Here is a 24,581-nt window from a genome sequence, read left to right as displayed (position 1 = left end):
GAGTAGGCAAGGATGAGACAGAGAGCTGACCAAAAACAACTGGTTGATCTGATTGTTGGAAAAACCATTGTCGAGAAGGATGTCCAAGAAATCCTGATGCGTCGAAGAATTATTCCTTTCTTTTCGTCTATGTTCAATGATAGGTTCCCACACAGCACAGAATTTTGCCATCAGAATAGCCGCCTTCCTTCGAATTCCTTGAATATCTAGCTTGCTGAGAAATGGATAGAAATCGGATAAATTAGGAGCCGCAGCCACCTCCATAGCCGCCCTTATAATGCCTTTCATCCCTCCATCCGAGTCCTTTTCCTCCAATTCAATAAAGTCTTTTGACATCATAGAATTCCCCAAAACATTAAAGACAGTTGCAAAAACTAGTTCAGCAATTTTCACCTCCTCACCTTCCTTTGACACCATAAAATTCATTAGGCCAGTTATACATTTCTCTCGCAATACTGCTTGAGACTCTAAAGCTTTGTTAGAGAAAAGTTCCACACGACATAATGTACGTAAAAACTTCCAATTTTCATTGCAATCTTCGGTCCATCCAAGCGATGATTGGTTAAGTTCTTCCTTTGTAGCTGGAAGAGCCTTAGGAATATATCGTCCTGAAAAAATCCGATCCTTTGACTTTAGGATTTCTATAGCAACTTCTGGTGATGATCCAACAATCATCCACTGAGTTCCTAGTTTTAAAGACATTATAGGACCATAGATTTTGGCCAAGTTTGTTAGATTAACATGAGGCATAAGTCCTATGTGTGGAATGTTGCCTAAAATTGGCCATGGATTTGGCCCTGGTGGTAGTTTTGAGCTGTTTTCAGACACAAAACAAGATTTTAAGTTCTTGATTATGATTAAAAAGTATAGGCAAAAAGAGGGCTGGAAGAAGAAAATAAGCCTCTTTTCTTTCAAGAAACTGAGCCATGATACTAGAACTTCGTGGTTGGTGAGGTTATTTTTGCAGGAAATCATATGCATTTTGGGGTTGGGGTGGGAGGTTTTATATATACTTCAATTTCTCAATTCTCATGATGCAACATTATTAAAATTTAAGACTAAGTTGACTTTGTTATCTTATGGTTCGTTCATATTTGCAAGTAATCAACTAAACTTCTGCAGGCTAATTATTTTGGAAAACTTGTTTTACACAAGTTTAGAGGAAAAACCAAATTATGTGACGTATAATTATAATGATAAGTAAGTATCGTACAGGTTACTGCACTGTGATAGTGCTAGTCTAACACAAACTACTTTTTGTCAGTAATTTTTTAAGAATAAAGCAACAGTGCCTTATCAGGTGGCTGGACTCTTGGATCACGTAACAAGCATATAACATCCCAGGATAACCTCATTAAGTGACAAAAATGAATATAATTTTAAATTTTTCAAGAAACAACGACTTTATATGAATTCATGAATTTTTAAATTCTCAATGGACCTGTTTCCAGGTGTTTTTGAGTTTAAGAGTTAGAAAAGGTTTACTGGACATTTGGCACACAGAATACGCTTCAAGAAACATGCCAAGGTATTGAGGAAAAAAGGGTCAGCTAGACCATATAGTTTCAAAGAAAAAGTAAATAAAATTTTGTTAACTCTGAGTTACTACGCTTACAATTAGACTTTATTGGAAAAGGATATCAAGTCGAGTGCACAGCATAATGTACATGAGAGTTCCCAAGACCATGGCAGAGGTAGCCCGTCTCGTATGCTCTTCCTGAGAAATCTTAGATGATTGCTCCTTAGGTATGTAAGACATATAATAGGTGCATAAAGCATACAGTTGTTGTTTGCAAATGCACCAAGTGATTCTTTATTGCAGTAATTCAAACTTACCCATACCCACCAGCACCTACGCGTAATCAAGTGTAAGATTGGACATAATAACACCAAAAAGAATGAAATGCAAAAGGATCAAGATAAGAGTTGAATTCATTGCCCTTAAGATGAAATCGCTCTGCACAGATGCCGACGGTGGATTGGCAAACATCTCTCAAGATACAACGATCAACTTCAAGTGATTACAATACTATAAATCACAAGAAATGGCGAACCAAAAGTGTTTTTGAACTCTCAAGATACAATGATCAACTTCAAGTGATTGTGATGAGGACATCGGACGTTAATTATTTTATTTACGTTTTATTTATCTTTTGGACTATTACTTAAGATTTGGACTTGTATGGGCTCGGGCCCAAGCTTGCTAGGGTTGCTTAACTATTTAAACCTATTTTACATTATAATTTTCAGTTGATGATGAATGAATATTTTTGGTGGCTTATGGCGTTCTCTCCCTTCTTGTTTTCTTTCTTCTCTTCTGTTGAATCTCCTTCCCTTTTTCCTCTCTAATTCTCCCTCCCCGTTGATCTGTTCTATTTCTCAATTAACCGTCTCGTTGGTGCTGCATCAAATTTGGTATCAGAGCCGAATCTTGGGTACTTTCTTTTACAATCTAAAATCTATTCTTTTCTCCCAAATTTTGTTGGAACAGCACAAATTAAAAGGATTTTGGTAAAGGCAGCAATTTTATTCTTCAATTTTCAAAGTTAGTTGAAGAAAAAAAATCGTGTTACTGTTCACGGGTACTGTTCACATCCGGATTCCAAAATTTTAATTTTCTTCTGTAGTATTAAAAAAAAAAAGCTGCCGTTCAATTTGATTGATTTGCTGCTTCCTTTTGCATTAAAGTTGCTGTTTCAAACCCTAACTCATATTTTTTTTTTCAATTCCATATATTCTAGCCCAACATATATTCCAGCCCAACATATATTCCAGCCCAACGTAATTTTTAGTCTAAACTCAGCCCATATTGAACACAGCCCAAACCCACTTAACCCACTAACTCGTAATCCATAGACCCGGTCAAACCCATATCATCCCTAGCCCATTATATACAAACTCAAACCGGCCCACCATTCACCCGAGTCTTCTTCCACGACGTCGACTCCCCTACCGTTCACCGACGCCGGCGACACCACTCTCCAACACTGTCGGTGTCATCGGTTCGTCTCTCACCACCCTCAAATGCCCAGTGCCCGATTTTCACCCTGTTCGTCTTCCAAACCCAAATTGTCATCCACAAAGCAGCCATATTAACCCCTAACCCGAGCCCGATTGTTCCCCATAAATTACAATACTAGTGTTGTTGTTATTTGCTACTTTTAGCCTTATACCCTACTAGATCGAATTTCGTGAGTTAACTTCCATTATTCCCCGTTACCCCACGTGACTAGGCCTATCTTTGGACCAATCGCTTTTTATTTTATTCGCATTAGTATTATTGACTTGCTACGAATGGACCTTGCGTAATTCAAATTTTTCGTAAACACAAACAAAAAAAATAAATAAAACTAAACAAAATACACAAATTAATAATACTAATAATGAAATTTCAGATTGCGAATCTACTTTTGGCACTCGTTGTTTATTGATCTCTATAGCGCACCTCACGTAGCTAGTGTTACTGTGTATGCAATTGCGTAGTGGTCGTGTTACTGCGTCTAGTGCTAGTACCCTTGCCATGGACCCTTCACATATTGAAGCTATCACCCGACAGTTGGCACAATTACAAAATCAATTAACGGCTATCCAAACTAAGTTAGCCGCTACTCATGAGGAGAATAGAGCCCTAACCGCTAAGGTGAACACTCTTGACCCAACCCAATACTCAACTGAAGCTGAAAACTCTGACGCTTCCATTAATAGACCTCATTGTCGTCCACAAGGTGGTCGACACCATGCTAGACATAATCGTAGGGAGGGAAATCAAGCTCGTAAACGCGAGCGGGAATATCACCGTCATGGTACACCATCTCCCCCTCGCCACGAGGAGTGCCTCTTTCGAAATATTAAGTTAGATGTCCCTATATTTGATGGTTGTCTAGATCCTAGTGTATTCAATCAATGGGTTAGAGATATGGATCGCTTCTTTGCCTAGTATGGGGTCCCTGAAGATCAGAGGGTACAATTTACCAGTTTGAAAATAACTGGCACAGCTCAACTGTTTTGGGAAAGTGTTGAGGACCTTCTAGAGAGGCGCCATGCTCCCCCTGTTGGGAGCTGGGATGAAATGGAGCGCCGCCTTCAACAAAAATATTTACCTCAATCTTACAGAGGCAACTTGCTGGATCAATGGAACGCAATTATGCAAGGCAGTTGACCTGTGACCGAATATGTTGCTCAGTTTGACGAGTTTCGAATGAGATGTCAGGTCGTTGAGGATAAAGTCATGACCTTGAGTAGGTTTAGGTAAGGCGTATGGGATGATCTTAGACGTGAGCTTGTTCTTAGAGGTGTCACCATTCTTGACCACACCTACTCTTTCATTCGGGATTACGAGTTAGTGACTAGGACACCATACAGAAATTGTAATGACTCCTGCACTGCAACCTCTTCTGCATCTACTCCATCCCCTAAGTCTATTATAGGACCTCCTCCTTCTAATACTATCCCTACATCGGATAGTAAAAGTAGAGGTTCTGAGGTTTTAAGAACACCCTCTCGTTTGCAATGCTTCAACTGTAAGGGTTTTGGTCACATTGCCTCTAAGTGTCCTAGCCGAGCCCTAATTTTGGAAGAGCGTGAAGGTATAGTTGACGAGCCACTAGAGGATCAGGTTTATGAGCCTAAGTTAGAAGAGTTTGATGACTTGGAGGATAGTGAATATACCTTCTTGGGTTGTATTCAGGCTAGTCCCCTTATCCCACATACGCCTAGAGTCGGTGTCGTCCGTTGTACTCTTACCTAGCTTAGGGATGCCGATGATTGGCGTCGTCATGCCATCTTCCACACTTACATCAAGATTAATAATAAGGGCTGTAAAATTATCGTGGATAGTGGCAACTGCATTAATGCGGTTTCGATGGCTACCGTTTCCCGTCTAGGATTGAAGTCTGTTCCACACCCTCAGCCATACAGCGTCTCTTGGGTTGATACCTCTTCTATAGCTGTCAAAGAGTGTTGTTTAGTCCCTATCCAGTTTCTCGAGTATAAGGACCATATATGGTGTGACGTCATTTCAATGGATGTCGGGCACATCATCTTAGGATGACATTGGTTATTTGACCTAGATGTAACCATCTATGGTCGATCCAATTCCTGCTTCTTCATGTTTAATGGAAAGAAGATTCACCTTAACCCACTACCCCCAAAGCCTGTTGGCCCACTAGAAACGAAGAAGAGTGTGGAACGAAAGGGATTGCACATCATTAGTCCTACGGAGTTTGAGCGTACACTTGCTGGTGAATCAGTTGTGTTCGCTTTGGTGGTCGTGGAGGTTTCATCCCACTCCACAATAGAGAGCCCTGTTGAAGTCTAGTCGATCCTCCAAGAGTTTCGAGATGTCTTTCCGGAGGACCTACCTGATCATCTACCTCTTCTACGGGATATTCAACATGCCATAGATTTCGTCCCAGGGGCATCCCTTCCAAATTTGCCTCATTATAGGATGAATCCTACCCAGCACACTGAATTTCAAAGGCAAGTGGATGACCTCCTTCACAAAAGATTCATTTGTGAGAGTTTAAGCCCGTGTGTTGTCCCCCCCCTATTGACGCCCAAAAAGGATGATTCTTGGAGGATGTGTGTGGATAGTCACGCGATCAATAGGATCACGGTGAAGTATCGTTTTCCCATTCCTAGACTTGATGATATGTTAGATATGATGGTTGGTGCCACAATCTTTTCGAAGATTGATCTGAAGAGTGGATACCATCAGATTCGAATTCGCCCAAGTGATGAGTGGAAGACCGCGTTTAAGACGAAAGATGGTCTTTATGAATGGCTGGTCATGCCTTTTGAGCTAAGTAATGCGCCAAGTACCTTTATATGAATAATGACATAAACTCTCTGACCTTTCATGGGAAAATTTCTTGTTGTCTACTTTGATGATAACCTCATCTATAGTAAGACTAAGGAGCAACACCTTGACCATCTCACACAAGTTTGCTCTACCCTTCGTGCAACTAATCTATATGCTAACATCAAGAAATGCTCTTTCTTCATCGATACAGTCATTTTTCTGGGGTTCATTGTCTCTTCGACAAGGGTATTTGCTGACCCTGCTAAGGTTCAAGCGATTATTGACTGGCCTGAGCCTAAAGCTATTCATGACGTCATGAGCTTTCACGATTTAGCTACATTTTACCGTCGCTTTATTAAAGGGTTTAGCACTATTATGGCGCCTATTACGAAGTGCATGAAGAAAGGAGAGTTTCATTGGACACAAGAAGCGGCTAAGGCCTTTAAGTTAGTCAAGAAGCGAATGACGGAGGCTTTTGTCATGCGTCTTCCCGACTTTTTCAAGGTCTTTGAAGTTGAATGCGATGCCTCCGGAATAGGTATAGGTGGAGTCTTGAGTCAGGATCGTCACCCTGTTGCCTACTTCAGTGAGAAGTTAAACGAAGCCAAACAACGGTACTCGACCTATGATAAGGAGCTGTATGCGGTGGTCCAAGCTTTGCGCTATTGATGTCACTATTTGTTGCCCTAGGAATTTGTCCTTTATTCGGACCACGAGGCCCTCCATTACCTCAACTCCCAAAAGAGATTAAGCTCTAGGCATGGTCGTTGGATTGAGTATTTACAGGCCTATTCCTTTGTTTTAAAACATAAGAAGGACGTGGAGAACCAAGCAGCTGATGCTTTAAGTCGTCGCGTCTCCCTTTTGTCGATCATGAGTGTCAAGGTCATCGATTTTGAAAGGCTTAAGGAGGATTACGAGGCATGTCCCGATTTTAAAGATATTTTTCTTGATTTACAAAGGGGACGGTCAGGCGCCACAGATGGCTTCCGACTTGAGGAGGGTTATCTCTTTAGAACCAATAAATTGTGCATCCCTCGAACATCAGTGCGCGATTTCATAGTGTGGGAAATTCATGCAGGAGGGTTAGCTGGTCACTTTGGACGTGATAAGACCATAGAGGAAGTTGAACGTCAATTTTATTGGCCTAGCTTGAAGAAAGATGCGGCTAAGATTGTTAGTACTTGTAACACATGTCAATTGAGTAAGCAGAAGAAGCAGAACACAGATCTATACACCCCTCTCCCTGTCCCCAATTGTCATTGGCAAGATGTTAGTATGGATTTTGTGTTAGGATTTCCATGCACCCCAAAGAAGCATGATTCTATTTTTGTGGTTGTCGATCGCTTCTCAAAGATGGCTCATTTTATCCCCTGTAGCAAGACGTCGGATGCGTCCAAGGTTGCCATGTTATTCTTTAATGAAATTGTCAAATTGTATGGGCTTCCCAAGACCATCGTGTCTGATAGGGACGTTCGTTTCACTAGCCATTTTTGGAGAACTTTGTGGAATAATATGGGTACCAAATTGAGATTTTCTACGGCCTACCACCCTCAGACTAATGGTCAAATTGAAGTAGTTAATCGAAGTCTTGGTAACCTATTACGTTGTCTGGTCCGGGAAAACCTTCGAAATTGGGATTTGATCCTTCCTGTAGCTCAAATTGCATTTAATAGCTCCATAAATCGTTCATTAGGTATGAGTCCATTTGAAGCCGTTCATGGGTACAAGCCTAGGAAACCGTTAGATCTCATCCCTATGCCCCCGCAGGTTAGAGTGTCAGTATCAGCCGAAGCATTTGCACAACATCTTCGTGACTTGCATATTGAGATCAATAAACAACTTGAAGCTAGTAATGCGAAATATAAACTCCACGCTGATTTACACAAACGACATATTGAGTTTAACATTGGGGATTACATTATGGTTCGCATTAGGCCAGAGCGGCGTCTACATAGACCCGCCTCCAAATTGCAAACTCGTAATGCTGGTCCTTTTAAAATTTTAAAGCAAGTTGGTCCAAATGCATATATTGTTGACATTCCACCACACCTTGGTTACCACTCTACTTTCAATGTTGAGGACCTTGTAGCTTATAAAGGTCATTTCATTCCCTCTGATGATCCTCTGTCACCTACTTTTGTGAACCTTGATCATGATTCTTTAGCCCCTTCTAACCCATTACCACCTCTCACAGCACACAAAGAAAAAATTGATACTATTTTAGATGAAAAAACTATGTTCACTAATGATGGAGAGGTTCAGCACTTCCTTGTTCGTTGGGTTGGTCGACCAGATTCTGATTGTGCATGGATCCCCAGGGAGACACTACAGCAATTGGATCTAGATTTATTGGAGTTTTATCGGAGTCAACAAGATCTTTCTTAGCCCAAATCGCCTCCCCTCCACCCGAGGGGAGTTGGTGAGAACACCAGGTTCAGACCTCCATTGACACATTTTTACAGACGTCGAAAGAAACTTGCCCAACCACTCAGCTTATGGTTGGGAGATTGATGACAGCCTAGAGTGATATATCCACTCGACAGGGTCGAGTTTTCTCCCACTCCGGGAGAGTTGATGAGGACATCGGACGTTACTTATTTTATTTACGCTTTATTTATCTTTTGGACTATTACTTAAGATTTGGACTTGTATGGACTCGGGCCCAAGCTTGTTAGGGTTGCTTAACTATTTAAATCTATTTTACATTATAATTTTCAGTGGATGATGAATGAATATTTTTGGTGGCTTATGGCGTTCTCTCCCTTCTTGTTTTCTTTCTTCTCTTCTGTTGAATCCCCTTTCCTTTCTCCTCTCTAATTCTCCCTCCCCATAGATCTGTTCTATTTCTCAATTAACCATCTCGTTGGTGCTGCATCAAATTGTAATACTACAAATCATGAGAAATGGCGAACCAAAAGTGTTTTTGAACTCCTTTGAATTGAAAAACAAAGGCTGGTTTTATACAAAATTTTGGCAATGATTTTGATGTTATATGATATGCTATGAATGCATAGAAATGGTTGTAAATGATTTCTACACAATGGGGCCCAATTTATAAAAGTTGAGGAGGTGTACATGAAGTGACACAACCTAAAATTCAACCTATTTCACGAAGAGTCGCACAGGTTAGTCTTTTGCTTGCTTAGCACGAGGCTACTACTCGAGCAGCAGTATTATATATTGAATTTTCGATTTTAATTTCAAAATTCATATTTTTAAACCGTACTTAATACACTAATTTCTCAATTGTCTAGAAATAGTTTTCGACTTCTAAATACACCAAATTCATCTACTCGACAAGTAAAACATGATCAACCCATTTTTTGCTCAATTCAATTAGTTGGACCTATCCAAATATTTGGTTAAAGTTTGATAAAAATCAAATTTCCTTGACTATTTCCCAACATCCCCAATGAATGGAAATAATGAACATGCACATGAAATGCAAACTCTAACAAAAAAAGAAGTACAGACTACAAGCTATAGCATCAAGAAAGGTGACTTTTGACTTTGAACTTTCCTTAGTAGAATACAATTGAATTTACTATGCTACTTAGTGAACTTGATGTCTTGAATTGTTCAAGCGTTAGAGTAAATCAAAACAATTGTACCAACACCATAGCTTCCCTAACACTTTTGGTTCTTATGGTTATGTTAAGTTTAGCCCTGAACAACTCTTGGTTACGTAAGGGCTTTAAGAGAATTAAGCCTTAATTGTCATAAAAGTGGCCCCACTTCTTTCTTACATACGTGTTCTCATATAGCATCATATCATACTTCTCTTGACTTCTTCTAAGATATCAGAATCATTAAAAGTATAATGTATCCCTATACACTTAACAATCATCACTTTTAATCTATAAGAATGGGCATAAATTCTCGTCCGAATCATTCGTAACTTAGTTGTCTTGCTAAACCAAGATCCTGGAATCTCCAATCAACAAGGTTGGACTAACGCTATGGTGATTCTAGTAACGACCCAGACTCCATGCCCAATCCATTATATTATACGTATGGTCTACTTTGGGTAGACACCAAGTGATATTAGTCTTACTGAGCTTAAAGCTCACACTTTCTATGTTGACGAATTTTTCAAATTAAAGGATGGTCGAGAAAATGAGATTTGCGTGGATTGCAGAAGATCTAAGGGGAGAAAGGTGCCTTAATTAATCACATTTGAAAAGTTTCTAGTGCTTACTAGTTATGCATCTTATGTTTAAATTCTAAAAGATGTTAGTTTATTTTTCTTTAGTATTTTCGAGTTCATTTTCTTGATGTGAGCATTGAAATTTTTAATTGGTTTAAGCATGTATATAATTAAACTTGCTAAAGACATTAAGATTAAACTGTGGACTTGTAAACAAAATTTTTCAGCTTACTGCTTGAATTTTGTCGTGCCATCCCAGACGGAATTTTTTAATTTTTGGACAAAACTATGAGGTTTGAAAGCTTTATGGGTTCTCTGTCCATTGGATTTGAAATCAAGTCAATTGAATGTCGATTGGATAAATTGTACCATTTTTCATGTGCTATGTTCAGTGTGCCCGTGACGAATTTTTTTCACATGTTTGTGTATCTATTTGAGTGCTTAGTGATGTTAGAAAATTCTGAAATTTTACTACGTAATACTCGAATGAATTTAGAAAATATTATAAAAATTTCATAGAATTATGAGTCTGATAAAGGGTCTAACTTAACTTGATCGTTGGATAATGTGTTACTGAATATACCTCCGTTAATGTATGCTAATATTATTATAATCCTCCATTTAGTTTCGTTATTTAACAAATCAAAGTTATCTACCTAAAATCATTTATTTCCAATGATTCTTGGAACTTGTAATAGAATGTAAGGGTAAACTACAAAATAAAAATGAAATTAAGAAAAATTTTAATTTGACCTGAATTTTTGAAAGAAAAAAATTGTGCCCTACTGTGTGCTTTGGTAGGAAATCTTCCCACTTACCCCTCACCGCATTTTATTCAATTGGTATCAGAATTCAACTTAAATCTCTCTTAAGAGAAGGTCATGTGTCAAATTTTGGGAAACATAAGAGGGGTAAGAGGGAAGATTCCCTCCTAAAGTAGACAGTAGTATGATATAACGATTTGGGTATAGAGGCCACGTCATAACAAAAAATAAGCATTTTTTGTAACGACCCAACCTCTATACCAAACATTATATCATAATACTATTCGCTTTGGATGGGCATTCGCTTAATTACCCTCTCATGACTCTCTATTCTGTCCTCAAAATTCAAACCCTTGACATTTTCCTTAAGAGAGATTTAAGTTAAATCATGGTACCAATTGGAGCATAGAGGCCAGTGTCGTTACAAAAAAATGCGCATTTTGTGTAACAATACAATCTCTATGCTCAAATTATTAACTTATATATTGTCCACTTTCGAAGAGTCTAAACTCATCTTATCCCTCATGGCTTTCTGTTGCGTCATCAAGATTCGAACTCATGACCTTTTTCTTAATAGAAACTTAAGTCTCTTTGAAGGGGAAGTCATTTGTTCGAACCCTAAGAAACGCGACATTAAGCCATGAGGGATGAGAAGGGAGATTTTCTCCATAAGTGGACAGTGTGTATGATATAACGACTTGGGTACAAAGGTCGGATCTCTACAAGTATTGTGTCTATGACGTATATATCTAGACTTACCATTTTGACATACTATGTATCTTATTAACTATAATTAGCAATCACAATAATTCATTCAATAGATACAAATAGTCACCAACTAAGGAATCATCCCATAAAGGCATCGAGCCACATGATTTTATCTAGCTTTATCTAAAGGTGTACGTTATTCAATCCACAATTTATTTGAAGGATCTATAGCACATCACTGCATTGGCCCTATTAAACAATTTTACTGGTGGATTTTGAATCATTTAATAATAGGTAACCAATTTATATGATTGATTGATTATCAACCACAATACATTGAATATTCTTCAAATATTCTAATATTATTTTTATATATCCAATACAAATGCAATAATCTATTTTTTCCAATTAATCCACCTTTTTGTTTAGGGTGCTTCACCTTTGTGAATTATTCTTACACTTCTAAAATTTGTATAAGGGCTTTCTACGTTCTTATATTCACAAAAATATTTCTATAACTTGTAAGGTATGAATAATATAACTTCTGGAATAAGTTACCCCCACAATTTATCAATTAGAAATGTATTATATGATTAGTATAGGAACCCAACAAATCTTGGCTTAGGCCCGAACTTAGATTTCATCTACTTTTTTAAATTTCAATTTATATTATATTTTCCACTCCAAACCATATAAAATAATGACTATGTCACATGAAAGTCCATGCACTTTCATAATTTGTCTTTGTCATCTACAAATTATACAAATAAAAAGTCACTTTCATTTGTTTTAAAGACAATGCAACCTCATTATGTATTACGTCAATACAAATTTAATTTGGTCATTCAAATCCCAAATGTACAATTTCTTTGAGTCAAATGAATGGAACACGCAACTATTCAATGAACCATCTTTATATTGACACTATACTTGCCAATAATGACGTTCCTACATGTTTATCTTTTGATTAGCGTGATACAAGTGTTTTCACTTTCATTTCTGAATATCCACCCACATGAAGGGTTACTAGATCGACAAGAGGAACATTAATGACATAATTCTATAGAATAATCTGTTATTCACACAAGGATATTCATTTTAAGAAGATAGCATTCAAAGTTGCCATTTTCTTACCGTCAATGGACAAGAAAGGAGAGAAATCAAACTGAAACAACCATATAGGCAAGCTCCTATACTTAAAAACAGTTTAATCCATTTCATGTAATGATATTGATCACCATTCTCAAAATCAAGTTTGTAACTCTCTTATATCTTCAGCACAAAGAACCTGTTTTATTGTGTAAACATCTTTATGAAAGGAAAAAAATAAATAAATAAATAAATCAACTAATTTTCCAACCACCACCACAATCATTGTCATAAGGATCTTTCATCAAACACATGTGAGTAATTCTTTAGCATTATCAGACAAGCGGCTTGGATATTCTGGTACCTACAATAGGTACCGGAATATTGTCACGGAATATCCAATTGTGTAAAGAGCAGAAACAGGTCCTCCATTACTTGCCATGGACTACATCCAGTTGCCTTTTCAATAATTGTGCACCCAAGAACCCAAATATCGGCCGGAAATCCTTGTTCTTCGCTACGAGCTACCTCTGGCGCCATGTGCACCGGAGTACCTGAAAACGCTGGCTTTGAAGAACTACTACCTTCTTGCGTTTGGCACAGCCAAAATCAGCAATCTTGACAACATCTTTGCCGATCAAAATATTCTGACCCTTGATGTCACAGTGCACCAATCCATTCATGTGATGATATTGTTGGAGGAATTTTGTGGATAGTGACGCCAAAATAAGTATAAAGATGGTTTGTAAATCCGTGCCGAAAATTGGACAGAGTAACGGCACAAACAAGAAGAAGAAGAAAGTAGGGACAAAGCTGAGGCAAGAGTTGGACTCTTTGTCCTTAAGTCGAATTTGCCCCGCAACGGTGCCTATGGATTTCGACAATCGACTCCCAAGATACAACGGCTACACTTGTGTTTGTAGCACTCCAAAATAAAAGTACAACGAACCAAATTTAGGCTTATACACTCCAAGGATGAAATGAAGGAAAATCAAAATAGATGAAATGATTTTGATTTTGGATAGAAGAGAGGATGAGAGATGTTTTGCATATCAAAAAAATGTGTGGAATAGGACACCCAAAGGGTCCTATTTATAGACCATGAAAAGGTGTGGACGAAATGGTTGAGGCCAAACCATGCACCCTTTCCAAATAATGCACCTTTATGAAAAGATGTCTATTCACTGATTTTCGTCCTTTTTCGTAATTTCTCATTCATCCGATATTGGTTTTCAAAATGTCAAATATACCCTTCAATACATGCCAAATACGGTCGATCCCCGTTTGTGCACCCCGAAACGGCGAAGTGGCAAACAATTTTGCCTAAACGGATTGAGTCGAGCTTTTAAGTATTTGGCCGAAGTCGATACGAAGTCACTTTAATCGATTTTGAATTCTCGATTTATTTAACCAATATCCAACAGATATTTCAATCCTTCAATCATTTGATGAGTATAAAATTGAATCATGGACTCACCTAAAGAATCTCCCTGCTTTATAATGTGATCAGAAAGTGTACCGCCAGATACATACCCCAAGAACAGATCATAAAAAGGCCTTTGATTCTCACATGTAACATCAGAACCCAAACACTTAAATACTTAAGGAGAATTAAGCTTAGAAATCAAATATTTCTCCTTCTGCAACAAGCTAGAACAAGAAAGATCAGTTGACTTCATTCTTCATAGCAAAAAGCTCGCGGAGTCCATGGTGGCAATAGACACCACGGCGGACAAGCCCCAGGCTGTATAACTACATTTATACGCATGTAATCTTGAAATTGGTACCCTCAAATTTATTGGGTTGTCGTTATTCTTTGTTGTTAGCGTCTTTATACTGAGAATATTTGTCATAGTCGACCACACATTTTCTTTTCTTTTCTCTATACAGATTGTTTCCATTTATAAATTGTGGCCTTTTCTCTGTGGTGAAGTTACTTAGAGAAGACTTCTCGAGTTGTAAGTGAACCATGTGGGTGGCGAAAGATGAAAGGCTTAAAAGGTTTAGGCCGACTGATCGATGGTAGGTCCATAACTACCACCGATCGGCCATGGGTGTGTTATAAGCAGCCCCAAAGAAGCCTTACCAGGAACCGAACAATTGGTTCCAATTTATTCCTTCAATGACTGGCAAAACATCACTTCATGTGAAAGTTCGTAAATTTTCACTTAGCACAACATGCCTTTTGATATTAACAGAAATTACAACCAAATGCATATCAGTAATTGATGCAATTACAAAAGTCCAATGAATGCAGATTTTAGTTTTATCCAAAAACTCAAAATTTTAGTTTTATCCAGTAACTAACTTTTCAAGAACTCCCAATATACGTAATGACTGGGAATCACATTTGACAGTACAAACATACGGGTATATGAAAGAATGCAACTTTTCACAAGCACTTTTATTTATGTTGCCATTTAACATGCAAACCATATGAAATAATATTTTACTGTTCAACCGCTCATAACATGGATATGCAACCAAATCTTATGCAAATGATTTCATAACAAGATGGCCATTACGAATTAAATACTTTCATGAAACATCACTGATATAAGTTGGTAGAAGTAGCCACTCTCAATAACAAGCAAGGCAGATCACAGCACTCCGATGCAAGGCCATCGACCCCCATAGGGCGTTCTACGAATACGCCGGGAGGAGCGTTCTACCACTACGCCCAGGGGGCGCTCTACCACAACCCTCAGAAGGCGTTCTACCACTACGCCCAAGGGGCATTCTACCACTACGCCCAGGGGGCGCTCTACTACAACCCCCAAAGGGCGCTCTACCACTATCCCTAGAAATCATTCTACCTCTAAGTGAAGTCCTCAACAGGCATGATATTGCTTGTCCAAACACTTAGCCATAAAACCTTTAATGAATTGACCAGGTTCCATGGCCACTGATACAGGTGCAATCTTCAGGCGGGAAGTTAAGGACTCCTCACCCAGAACGTGGGTGTAGCGGGAATACCAACGTAGGACACGTGGCACCACAACCGCCCAGCGGTTACCCAGTGCCTAATATCTATAAATACCCCCGGATGTGACACAGGTAAAGGATTTTTTTCTCTCATTCTCGTTTTAGCCATCTGAATTTCAAATATATTTCTTTCAAATCTAAAAACTAATTCTCACGCCGGAGGTAAAACAGGGGAGAAAGCCCCGCCTTCATTTTTCAGGTCTCGCATACTTGACGGAGTAATGGAAACGCCAAACACTACCGGACAAACAGAAGGGTGTTGTTCCACCGCCCTTTCATTGGCGCCGTCTGTGGAAATCTCATTTGAACTAAAAAGCCATGTCAAGAAGACGAACAAAAAGTGATACTTGCCTGGTTGAGAACATGGCGGAGACGGAGTCGGATTCAGTTACAAGGGGTCATGAACCACCACCGCCCCTGCAGTATGTGACGCAGAGTCAATTCAGTACTTTGGAGAACCAGTTGGCAGCAATAATGGTGCTCTTACAAGACCAGTCGCAGAGAACCACCATCCCTCATTTAAGCCCGACAGAAGTGACGAATCAACAACCGCCTCAAGCGCCACCCGTAGCTGTCCCACCCATTTCTCAGTGGGGAGCGGGAGACGCGGGAGCCCCAATGACCGTAGCTCAACAGCCCCCACAAACCATGGTAGACCTGGAACGAAAGATGGAAGAAATCATGTCCCAAAAGATAGACGATGCATTGTCCAAGAGAAAAGATAGGCGGAGACAGATGGTTTTGGAAGAAGACCCGTTCGTCCCAGAAATCATGGCGGTCCCTTTGCCTAAAGGCTTCAAACAGCCCATGATTGAAGCCTATGATGGAGTCACGGACCCGCTTGACCATCTACGAACCTTCGTGGATCTTATGAGACTTTATGCCGCCCCGGACGCAGTGATGTGCCAATCCTTTCCCCCCACACTTAGGAGGGAGGCTAGGGACTGGGTAGCAACCTTGGCCCCGCGCTCTATCAAGTCATTTGATGAGCTCTCCAGGAGCTTTGTGGTTTACTTCCTAAGCAGCAAGAGGAAGAGGAAGACAGCCATTGGGATGATGCAGGTTGTACAGGACAAAGACGAGTCATTGCAGAAATACTTAGCTAGGTTCAGCCGGGCAACTCTTGGCATAAGAGACCTACAAATGTCCGCAGTGGTTACAGCCTTGATGAATGGAATGTGAAACCGGGCCTTTAAGACGTCACTCTCCAAGAACCCCCCCCCCCGGAGTCGATGCATGACCTATTAAAGAAGGGAGACAAGTATGTCGATGTGAAGGAAGCGGAGAATGTAACTAAAAATCTCAGGGATGGAAGGGAGACGGAAGCTCATAAGCGAAAAACATGTGACGAGCAAAGGCACAATGATAAAAATAAGCCGAAGAATGAATGCACGAGCAAGGGTTATGCCCAGGATCGGTCAGTCAGGCAAAAACGAGAGGAGGTCAAGACACCCACCCCTTTGAACATTCCACGAACAAAGTTATTGATGGAGATACAGCACATGAAGGAGCTCGAATGGCCCAAACCAATGCTAACCCCTTCGGGCAAGAGAAATCAAAGTAAATACTGTCATTTTCATAGAGATCACGGGCATGATACCGAAGAATGCCTACAGTTAAAGGAAGAAATTGAGCGCCTGCTGAGACGGGGACTATTGGCAAAGTATGTGAAAAATGATAAGGGCACGCAAAGGGTCGAAGGTCTATCCCCACCAAGGGCAGGAGTGATAAACATGATCATCGGAGAAGTAGCATCGGGCGGTGACTCAAATTCAGCTAGGAAGAGATATGCGCGTTCAGTAGGGGTCTACTCTATTCATAAAAAACAAGATTCAACCAGAGTATAACTTTCGATGAAGAGGACTTGATTGGTGTAACACACCCCCATGATGACGCCTTAGTAATAGTAGGAGATATTGCGAATTTTGATGTGAAGAGGGTGTTAGTCGACAAAGGGAGTGCGGAAAATGTCCTCACCTGGGATGCTTTCTTGGGTCTAAAAATCCCCCAAAAAAGGTTGAAGGTGGTGACTACCCCCCTACAAGGCTTTGGAGGAGCAACAGTGATACCGGAAGGGACTGTAGAGCTTTCAGTCACCCTTGGGACATACCCAGCGACAGTGGTGATCATGACTAATTTCTTGGTTGTCAAGACCCCTATGGCTTACAACGCTATCTACGGCCGGCCATTGCTAAATGCAGCTGGCGCGGTCCCATCGACCTACCATCAAATTATGAAGTTCCCAACCAGCAGGGGGATCGGGAGCATGCGAGGAGACCAGCATGCATCAAGAAAGTGCTATGTGGATAGTATACAAGCCAAAAGCCCACCATCAGTCATGATGCTGGATGTAGAACTCCCGAGGGAGCGGATCAAGCCACTTGATATGATTGAAAAAATCTTTATTGCCAAAGGAAAGGAGTTTCTTGTTGGAACAGGTCTGGGATCTGAAGAGAAGGATAAATTGGCGAAGTTTCTAGCCGGTAATTTGGATGTCTTCGCTTGGAACCCAAAGGATATTCCGGGGATTAGCCCAACTGTCGCGCAGCACCGCCTCGGTGTCCAGCCAGGGGCTAAGCCAGTGAAGCAGAAAAAGAGAAACCTTGCCCCTTAGAGGCAGGCTGCGGCCAGAGCAGAGGTGAAAAAATTGCTACAGGTGGGTTTTATCCGAGAGGTGCAATACCCCGAGTGGTTGGCAAATATTGTACTTGTGAAGAAGTCAAACGAAAAATGGCGCATGTGCATAGATTATACTGGGTTGAACAAGGTATGCCCAAAAGACTCATACCCGCTTCCCAGAATAGATCAACTGGTAGATGCAACGTCGGGTCATGAAAGGCTCAGCTTTCTAGATGCATTTTCGGGATATCATCAAATTTCAATGGCCGAGTCCGATCAAGAGAAGACGTCATTTATCACGGACTTCGGCATGTACTGTTACACAGCCACGTCATTTAGTTTGAAAAATGCAGGAGCAACGTATCAGAGGATGGTGAACAAAGTCTTTCTTGGGCTAATCGGAGGTGTCGTAGAAGTCTATGTTGACGATATGGTGGTCAAGAGCGCCAAAGCCGATGACCATGTGGCCTGTTTGAAGAAAGTGTTTGACGTTGCCCGACAAAATAGATTAAGGTTCAATCCAGAGAAGTGTGTTCTTGGTACCGCAGGGGAAAAATTTCTAGGGTTCATGATCACGCAAAGGGGCATCGAAGTGAACCCGGACAAAATTCGGGCAATCCTAGAAATGAAAAGCCCCACCAGCAGGAAGGAGGTTCAGAGGCTGACGGGGCGGGTAGCGGCCTTAAATCGTTTCATGAGCCGGGCGGCGGACAAATGCTACCACTTTTTCAAAGCTATAGGGGCTCCTCCAATTTTGAGTGGACCCAGGAATGTGAAGAGTCTCTTAGGAACTTGAAGCAGTCATTACAAGAGCCCCCGATCTTGACCAGCCCATCTCCTGGGGACGTGTTATGTCTTTACTTGGCAGTATCACCAAACGCAGTCAGCGCTGTCCTGGTGAAGGAGTTCTCAAAGGCGCAAAAACCAGTCTACTATGTGAGCCAAGTATTGAGGGGCGCAGAGATAAGATACAGCCTGACTAAACAGCTGGTGTTTGCATTGGTTGTCGCGGTCAGGAAATTGAGACCTTACTTTCAGTCTCACACGGTGCAAGTAATGACTGACCAACCTATCAAGCAGATTCTACATCGGCCCAAGACCTCTGGGAGGTTGTTGAAATGGGCCATTGAGTTAAGTGAGTTTGATATCGAATTCAGGCCAAGGACAGCTATTAAGGCACAGGCTCTAGTAGACTTCATCGTCAAGCTCACCACCCCGCCAAGCACCCACCAGGGGAATAGGCAGATTGGAAAATTTTTGTCGATGGATCTTCAAACGACGAAGGATCGGGGGCAGGGATCATAATGATAGGTCTGAATGAGGAAGAGTTGGAATACTCGCTGCATTTTGAATTCCCTGCTACAAATAACGAGGCCAAGTACGAAGCAGTAATCACGGGTTTGGGATTGGCAGCCAGACTCGGGGTAACCTCAGTGGAAATTTACAGCGACTCTCAATTGATAATTGGGCAAGTGACGAGGGAATTCGAAGCAAAGGACGGAAAGATGGCTGCATATTTAATGGAGGTCAAAAACTTACAGAAGGGGTTCACCAAGTTTAAGATAACTAAGGTCCCCCGAAAGGACAATGAGCGAGCTGACGAGCGGCTAAGCTCGCATCCGCCAACCCCAGACGATTGCCTCGCACAGCCAGTGTGCAAATTCTGCGACAACCTAGCATCCAACACGTAATCGATGTTATGAATGTAGAGAATGAGGAAAGTTGGATAGACCCGCTGTTTGAATATCTCACAAAGAATAAATTGCCGGAGGATGCTCTCACAGCAAGAAGGCTAAAAGTTCGGGTAGCCTCATTTGCCATCATCGATGGGCTACTCTACAAGCAAGGTTTCACAATGCCATATTTGAAGTGTTTGCGATCGACAGAAGCACAGGAGGTGCTAGTCGAAGTACATGCGGGAATTTGTGGCAACCACCAAGGGGCGACTACCCTTGCGTTCAAGACGCTTCGACAAGGATATTATTGGCCTAGTATGAAGGAAGATGCTAGAGAGTTGGTGAGAAAATGCGATGCATGCCAACGCCATGAAAATCTGATCCACATTCCAGTCGAGCAACAGACGGCAGTTTTCAGGGTGTGTCCCTTCTTCCAATGGGGGATGGACATCTTGGGACCTTTTCCCCTGTCTAAAGGACAAAGGAAGTTCTTGCTAGTTGTCGTAGACTATTTTACTAAGTGGGTGGAGGCTGAGCCCTTGGCCACCATCACGACTACAAAGATACAGGGATTCGTCTGGAAAAATATCATATGCAGGTTTCGTATACCTCGGGTAATCATTACAGATAATGGAAAACAATTCGATAATCACAGTTTTAGAGCCTTCTGCACAAGTTACCACATCGACCACAGGCTGACTTCAGTTGCTCACCCACAGGCAAATGGACAGGCTGAAGTGACCAACCAAACCATACTATGGGATTTGAAGACAAGGTTGGAAAAAGAAAAAGGACTTTGGGCTGAGGAATTGCCCAATGTACTATGGGCATATCACACTACTCCCCGAGAATCGACCGGGGAGACGCCATTCAAACTGGCCTTTGGAATGGAAGCCGTGGTTCCGATTGAGATCTTAAGCGAGACAGGAAGGATGAAAGTCAAGCAACCCGACGACGCAGCGACTAGGGGAGAACTCGACCTCCTTGAAGGTGTAAGGGACAAGGCGGCGATAAGAATGATGGCTTATAAACGAAGAGCCGCTGAGTACTTCAACCGGAGAGTGAAGCCAAGGGTCTTCCAGCCAGGAGATCTCGTGCTAAGAGATGCAGCAGCGGCAAGACACCCCCCACTAAAGTTTGGTCCAAACTGGGAAGGCTAGTACGAAGTAATCCGCAGGCTGGGGAAGGGAGCTTACAGCTTGAAAGATATGAAAGGAAGGCCGCTAGGTAGACCATGGAATGCAGAACACCTCAAAAAGTATTACCAGTAGAATTCGAAATGTACGCGCCGGCTGCGCTTTTGTAAATATTGTAGATTAGGTTGCATTGTTTATTTTCTCTATGTAATGCCTCACGAAGGCACCCTTAGTTGGAACAATTTATCTTATTCAATGAAAGACCTTGGCGGTGACGGATGATGAGGGCGCTACGGAAAGGTCAGCCTAGCTGGGACGTCCCGGTGCGCCTACTGAGCTCACAAGACCAAGAATTTTTTATGCCAACAGACAACTTTGAAATCCACGCTCATCCCACAAAGACATGATATCGGCGTAGCCTACGAGGCTAGGTGGAGAGCCTTTAAAAGTCAAAAAATTGGCTAAGGCCCTTAACCACCAAATCACCCCCTGCGGTCGACGTAGCCTACGCGGCTAGGTGGAGAGCCTTTAAAAGTCAAAAAATTGGCTAAGTCCCTTAACCACCAAATCACTCCCTGCGATCGACGTAGCCTACGCGGCTAGGTGGAGAGCCTTTAAAAGTCAAAAAATTGGCTAAGGCCCTTAACCACCAAATCACCCTCTGCGGTCAACGTAGCCTACACGGCTAGGTGGAGAGCTTTGGAAAGTCAAAAAATTGGCAAGGCCCTTAATCACCAAATCACCCCCTGCGGTCGACGTAGCCTCCGCGGCTAAGTGGAGAGCCTTGGAAAGTCAAAAAATTGGCTAAGGCCCTTAACCACTAAATCACCCCCTGCGGTGGACGTAGCCTACGCGATTAGGTGGAGAGCCTTGAAAAGTCAAAAAATTGGCTAAGGCCCTTAACCACCAAACCACCCCCTGCGGTCGACGTAGCCTACGCGGCTAGGTGGAGAGCCTTGAAAAGTCGAAAAATTGGCTAAGGCCCTTAACCACCAAATCACCCCCTGCGGTCGACGTAGCCTGTGCGATTAGGTGGAGAGCCTTGAAAAGTCAAAAAATTGGCTAAGGCCCTTAATCGAAAAATCACCCCCTGCGGTCGACGTAGCCTACGCGACTAGGCAGAGAGCTAAAAAAAAAAATATATATATATATATATATATGAACACTCCCCCGCACCATCAAGCAGTAAAAAGAAAAATAACAGGAGAGACGACAATTTAAATGAACCACGCATCCAGCGCCAATGATATCGAATGAAAAACGTGTTTATACATTCGAAGAATTCTTGCCCACATCCCAGGCAAGTAGGAGATAACAAGGCTAAACAAAAGTAAACACTAAAAAGGAAAAACTAGCAAAGAAAACAACAACTAAGAAATGCTTCAGTTCGAAGGGGAGGCATCCCCACTACCACCTCGTGATGTACGACTGAGTGATCTGGATGACTGAGCTACACTCTCCTTCCCCTTGCATTGTGCAAGAAATCTATCCAGACTGGAGGGGTCTATAGAAGGATGTTCGGCCATAATCCACTCCTTGGAGAGCTTAATTGACGCTGACATTGCCTTCCCCCCCGTATGAGTTCAAAGCCTTAGCATAATCGGACGATGTCTTATACTGATCCACAAACGCCTTGAGATCTCCAGCGTACTCATCTAAGGCCTTGTACCTCTCAACCGCCTCTTCAGGAGCACGAGCCAAAACAGAACGTAGGTTGTCGATCTTCGTCTCCTGCTCATGAGCTCGAACATCCGATGTCTCCAGAGGCTTCCTCAGGAGGATATTTTCTTCTTGTGGTGATGAGCCTCCTTTTTCTTTTCTTCAGTAAGAGTTTTTAGCTCTGAGACCAGGCGGCGATTTGACTCAGCGAGTCCGGTCTGGAGGGCCACCACCTAAAAAAAATGTATAGGGAGAAGAAGAATGAAGCCGTGAGTTAAAACCTAACTTAAAAGGCGAGATCCAACATAAAAGAAATCTCGAAATGGGAAACATACCCTCTGGAGGCAAACAGCCGCAGCCCTTTCAATGTCATCTACGCTACGCCCTACAATCGCTCTGGATCGAGTGGGGGTCACCAACGACTTAAGCACCCCCATCTCATGATAGCCCCGGGTAGAAGGAAACTCAAAGTTAGGAAGCGAATCCTCACGCTCGCAACGTGCACAACTGGGAGCTCCCGGCCTAGGAGCTGGAGCCACATCACGAGGCTCATCTGAAGGCTGAGAAGTCTCGTTGATCATCTGAGACTTTCTCCCAAGGTCGGCCCCCCTCCTTCTCTTTGAAGGGATAGGCGAAGGATCCACCTCACCCTCCTGCCCCTGGTCAGGCATGAAATCCATAACTCCTTCCAGATCAAGCTCGGCCCCTGCACATGTAAGTTAAAATCGGTTAAGATCACAAGGTAGAGTACAAAAAAAAAGGGGGAGAGAGGATGGGGGTAAACATGAAAGCTTACCATCAACGAGAGTAAGGCCCTCATCTCCTCCTGGCAGAGTCTTCAATACCTCATCAAGATCAAAGTCCATACCTGAAACACACATCCAAACTTTAGTCTCGACGAACTAAAGGCAAAAATAATAAATGAACGTGTGTGCATGCGATAAAAAAAGAAAAACAACATAAACGACCTACCGATGGGACGACTCATCCCTACTATCAACATGTTCTTCATGGTTAGGACTAACCCCAAGTCAAGTGCAAAAGGCGGTACATCAACCAAGTCCTGGATTTGAGCTTCTAGAAAGGGAGTAACTTCTACTTGGCTATTGAACTGACCCTTTGAAGGCCGGACGAAGGAAAATTGGGACTTCCATCCGCTATTCGAATTCCTAAACTTAGGGAATTGCAAAGGTACCCTAGTGTTAAAATAGACAAATGCATTACATTGAACTAGCTCATGCATTTCGAAGACACACCTGAAAAGATCCATGGAAGGTGAAATTCCCTTTTTGAGACAGACATACAGAAAATATAACGCTTTTCTCCATGCATTGGGATTAATTTGACTAGGAGTAAGGTAGAACTCGTTGAAAATCGACACAAAAAAGGGATGAATAGGGAACCAAAAATCCCCGTCCATAACATCCTTGTACACGGCTATCTCACGGGGGTCGGACCCGGGGAGCCTTTCTTTAGGACCGGGGGCTCTATAGACGTAATCATCAACCCAGTTATACTTACCTAGACATTTTTCCAACTTAAGTGGCGAATTGTAGAGACTATAACTTTTTGGGATATCTAGGGGGACAACCTCACCGGCCGGGTCACACCTGATTCTAAATTTTGGTTTGGAGATTTAGAAGAACCGATGTGTCTCTTCGGGAGATTTGGAACAAACGGCTGAGAATCAATTGAATGAGTTTCACTATCAATATCATAAAGGGATCTGCCAGATGAAGGGAGCGAGTCACTACAAGGTCGGATCGAAGGACCGGACAAGCCACGGGTCTTAGTGGGTGGCGGGGGACGACCAGCCTTCGGGCTGGCCGACGATCTATGGCTGGTCGACAAATCGACCAGCCAAGGGCTGGTCGGCGACCGGCCCCCCGTGGGTCGGTCGGACTCCCTTCGGTACCCTCCGACGAAGGTCCGGTCGAATCACTACACCCCCCATCACTTTTTTCATTGGAAGGAGAAGAAAGAATAGTTTTATAC

At 42.0% G+C, this 24,581-nt stretch overlaps 2 protein-coding genes across 2 annotated transcripts in view; one reads left to right on the top strand and one right to left on the bottom strand.

The window, feature by feature from the left end:
• The window catches only part of LOC111371795 (corytuberine synthase-like), a 2,292-nt gene extending 1,333 nt beyond the window's left edge, over positions 1 to 959 (bottom strand). Inside the window, exon 1 of the mRNA XM_022993954.1 lies at positions 31 to 959. Coding sequence (XP_022849722.1) covers positions 31 to 750 — 720 coding nt within the window. The 5' untranslated portion in view covers positions 751 to 959. The remainder of the gene's footprint in view (positions 1 to 30) is intronic.
• Positions 960 to 16,728: 15,769 nt separating this feature from the next.
• Positions 16,729 to 18,110, top strand: LOC111371185. Its single transcript, XM_022993088.1, has 2 exons — positions 16,729 to 17,295; positions 17,337 to 18,110. The coding sequence occupies exons 1-2, from the start codon at positions 16,729 to 16,731 to the stop codon at positions 18,108 to 18,110; spliced, it is 1,341 nt and encodes a 446-aa protein (XP_022848856.1).
• The last annotated feature ends 6,471 nt before the right edge of the window (positions 18,111 to 24,581 follow it).

The sequence above is a fragment of the Olea europaea genome, chromosome 22, assembly GCF_002742605.1.
Source record: "Olea europaea var. sylvestris chromosome 22, O_europaea_v1, whole genome shotgun sequence".
Taxonomy (NCBI): domain Eukaryota; kingdom Viridiplantae; phylum Streptophyta; class Magnoliopsida; order Lamiales; family Oleaceae; genus Olea; species Olea europaea.
Note: the sequence above shows the minus strand (reverse complement) of the source record. Positions and strands in the feature narration are given on the sequence as shown.